This window comes from Lipotes vexillifer, unplaced genomic scaffold, assembly GCF_000442215.2.
Source record: "Lipotes vexillifer unplaced genomic scaffold, Lipotes_vexillifer_v1.1 scaffold217, whole genome shotgun sequence".
In the NCBI taxonomy this organism is placed as follows: domain Eukaryota; kingdom Metazoa; phylum Chordata; class Mammalia; order Artiodactyla; family Lipotidae; genus Lipotes; species Lipotes vexillifer.
Window position 1 is genome coordinate 5,766,134 of NW_006788200.1, and position 3,922 is coordinate 5,770,055.

A 3,922-nucleotide genomic window follows, 5' to 3' on the forward strand; every position below is an offset into this window, starting at 1 on the left:
CACACACACACACACACACACACACACACACACACTCAGGCGCGCGCACGCGCGCGCGTGCGTGCACGCACACACTTACACATAACATACCTTTCACCGTCCATTGTGTGAGGCCCAGCCTGGGTGGCAGCCGCTGAGCTGTGCATGCACTGGAGGATCCTAGCCCTGTTCTCGGTTCTCCCAGCCAACCAGCGGGAGATCTGATCAGCAACAGTGATTCAGCATGGCTGCAAATGAAGCCTCCTCCCCTCTTGATCCTGCTTCCTCTGACTTACTCGCGGCAGCTTCGACCGCAGAAGCAGCAGCAGCAGAAAATGTCTTACCCAGAGCTCCCTGCAGCCCTTTCAGCTGCTAAAAGCAGCAACCCACTTGCTCCCCCTCCCCCACAGGCTTGCTGCTCCTCCGTCTCCTAGGAACAGCGCAGCGCCAGCAACCCAAGTACAGTGCCACCTTTCCAGCCGCTTCCACATCTGCCCAGGCATCCCCAGCCCAGGCGACTAGCCCACCCCAGTGCCTCCTGCCTCCTCTGCCTAGACTGAAAAGACTAAGGCAGTTCCTCACTAGCCCAAGAAATACGGGCCCCCACCTCCTCCCCTGCCCCCATAGACTACGAATCCGTCAGCCTGGTCAGATTGCTGGAATGAGGAGGCCCCTCTGTGGCTTACAGTGGACTTTATCCACCTGGGGAAATTGACTTGTAGGTCACAGCTCATTTTCCAATTCCTCCTCCCAAAATCTACAGCAGCTCTGAGAGTCTGATACATGGAGAAAAGTTAGGGCAAAAGAGCCTGATAAAACTGAGAAGAACGCAGAGAGAAATTAGAAAAAGGGAACTGAAACAAATACTATTTTACTACAAGAGGCTAAAATGCAGTAAAACCACCACAATGGTACCACGTACATTTATTTCCCCAGGCCATACCAAAAGACCACAAGTTCTATAGCACAACCCTAAAATACCTTCTTAAAGTCTGTCGTGTTGAAATTTGACTTAAGCTGTAGCTCCAACCAGTAAGTCTCCCACTGAATCCCTATCTGCAGCCAAAGATCTCTCGCACCGTGTAATCTCTAGTTGCTGAGCCTCAATTTTGACCCACCTAATGCAAACACATAATCCTGGGGCACGCTGGAGGCCAGTCTGTACCTCATAGCTACAGTCAAGGGACATAGAGGAAATGGGGGCAATCAGCCACTGGTGTTTGGTTAGCCACAAAAATGGGTTAAGAAGCTTCCTTGATGCCTCAGAAAAATCGTACATGAGCATCTATATTCTGGGAATTCTCTGGGTCACATCTGTGCTTTTCAGGACCCGTACTACCACTAGCTGGTTGAGTAAGTCTTTTCTCCACTCTGGACCTCAGCCCCTCATCCATAACATAGGGTCAGACTCTAGAGTCCCTTTTGGCTCTAAAATCACATGATGCTAAAAATGTCTTAAATGTTCCATTTTTCTCCTCATTGATCTGTAAGATTGTTTAAGAAGAAATTTTTACTGGACTCCAATGTTTTGAGAGGGCTTCAGGGAGGATAACGTGATGTATGTGAAAGTATGTGGGATGCTTAGTAAACCTATTATAGTTATAATTTTGACCTGATAAATGTCTTCACTGCCAGAAAGCCCTGAAACCACAGGGAGGGAGGCTGGACACTGAGGTAACAGAAACTAAGAGTAACTTAAACTTTATACAGCCTCCTGAACTCAAAGTGGCTAATGTGTTACTCTTAAAAATAACCCCCCCGCCCTTGACACCTCAATGTCCTCTTAGATGAGGCCATTAGGCCACTACCCAAACTCATTCTTTCTCAAGTGAGAAGAGCCTCGGGTGATTTTATTTACAACCTACAGCCCTGTATCACAACTTCTTCCTTTCACAACAACACCCCTCCTATCTTTCTCCCTCTGCCCCTTCCTCTTCTAATCAGTCTTGTGGCGCTGCTCCAGATATTTCCTCTTGAGGTGAATCACAGGGACCAGAAGCTGAACATCACAAATAAGGAAACTGAATCCCAGAATCCGTGCCAGAGTGCAGACATCCACCAGGAAGACGAGTGGGTGATTCATAAAAGGAACACGAGAATGAGTCTCTCACAACTTCATACCCTCTTTCACAACTTCACCATATAGGAAAGGACGGGGGGAGACTCCCCTGGTGTCCAGTGGTAAAGAATCCGCCTTCCAATGCAGGGGATGCGGGTTCAATCCCTAGTCAGGGAACTAAGATCCCACATGCTGCAGGGCAACTAAGCCCACATGTCACAACTACTGAGCTCGCGTGCCTCAACGAGACAGCCCACGTGCCCTGGAGCCTGCGCGCCACAACTAGAGAGAGAAAACCCTCACACCACAACTAGAGAGAAGCCTGTGCACCACAACTAGAGAGACACCCAAGCAGACCATGGGCTATAAGGAAAAAAGATCCCACATGCCTCAATAAAGATCCCATGTGCGGCAACTAAGACCCGACGCAGCCAAAAAAAAAAAACAAAAAAAAGGAAAATAAATAAATTAAATAAATATTTTTAAAAATAAATAAATAAATAATCCTGTTTATTTAAAAAAAAAAGGGAGGGGGAGAACTGTCACATCTAACAAGCCAGAGAGAAAATTTTTAAAGATCAGAAAATACTGAAGAGCTGAGCATATTCAGGTTTCAACATACAACTATTGAGAGCCAGTATAAAATTTTTACACAATTTCCTTTGCATCCTACTTTTGCCAAGCTAACCAACGTCACTACAACGTATGTGTTGAAACCATAGTGCTACCACCTGCTCACTTTATTGCCCATTCTATCCATGAGAGGTAAGCTGAACAGAGACTACCTAGAGAAGGACATTGGGAAAAGAAAGGCAAAACCAGGGTCAGAGCTGAACCAAGAATCAAAGTCTCCAGACTCCTGGCGCAAAGTTGCCACCCAAATCTTCTCTACTATCAGAGCTACACTTTACACCTTCTACATTATTATCCAAGTGTTCTCTGGGCCACAGCCTGAGCCTGCTTGCTCTAGGCTAACTTTCCTACCTGGACTTCAGATTAAGGAGAGTCACTATTGGATTCTTGCAGTAGAGGAAAGTCAGAGGAACCAAAGTAATCTCTACCTGGAGGAAGAGGTCCCATCCTTGGAATTCCCAGCTGTAGTGTCTCACCTCCTTGCTAGCCCTCCTCCCCATACCCAAAGCTTCTCCCACAGCTTACCAATAGTACCCACCTCTCCATCCCAGAGCAATTTACCCAGCCATGTACACCAACTTTGTTCAGCATCCTCCAGCTCTATGTGGCTGAGGAAGAAGCCATGTGAGGAGAAAAAACTTTTAAGTGCATTTGGTCTAGAGAGTTCTCTTCTGCACACCTCATCTCTCCACAAGGAGCCTGTACAGCACAGCTTATCTGGAGGTAGCAGGGCCCATCATTCTTCCTTCTAAGTGTCTTTTTCTTCTTTTCTTGCTTTTATCCTGCTTCTCCAGAACCTCAGTTCCTCACATGTGCAGGCACCATAACACGTACAGTAGCCCCACACCTGCATCAGAACCATCTGCCCAGTGGGTTAAAATTAGGCATCAGAGGATCAAAAGATGCAAGGAAACTGTTCAGGGTTATGGAAGTGTTCCATATCTTTACTGTGATGATACTTACACAATTGTATACAACTACTACATTTTATCAAACTAGACACTTAAGTGGGTGAATTTTATTTTACACAAATTATACCTCAATAAATCTGGGAGAAAGAAAATACTACAGTACCAGGCTCTACCACACACATACAGAATTGGGGCCCAAGGAGCAGGAATTTTAGTGAATTTCATAGGTGACTCTAATGCACAGCTAAATGGAAAGACCACAAAGAAAAGAGCTCAGACCAATAGAATCAGACAGACCAGGGTCTGAATATACTTACCAGAAACATGACCCTTAGCAATG

At 46.3% G+C, this 3,922-nt stretch overlaps 1 protein-coding gene across 1 annotated transcript in view; it reads right to left on the minus strand.

The window, feature by feature from the left end:
- KLHL3 (kelch like family member 3) overlaps positions 1 to 288 on the minus strand; it is a 110,541-nt gene extending 110,253 nt beyond the window's left edge. The window contains exon 1 of the mRNA XM_007461397.1: positions 91 to 288. Coding sequence (XP_007461459.1) covers positions 91 to 146 — 56 coding nt within the window. The 5' untranslated portion in view covers positions 147 to 288. The remainder of the gene's footprint in view (positions 1 to 90) is intronic.
- Positions 289 to 3,922: the final 3,634 nt, after the last annotated feature.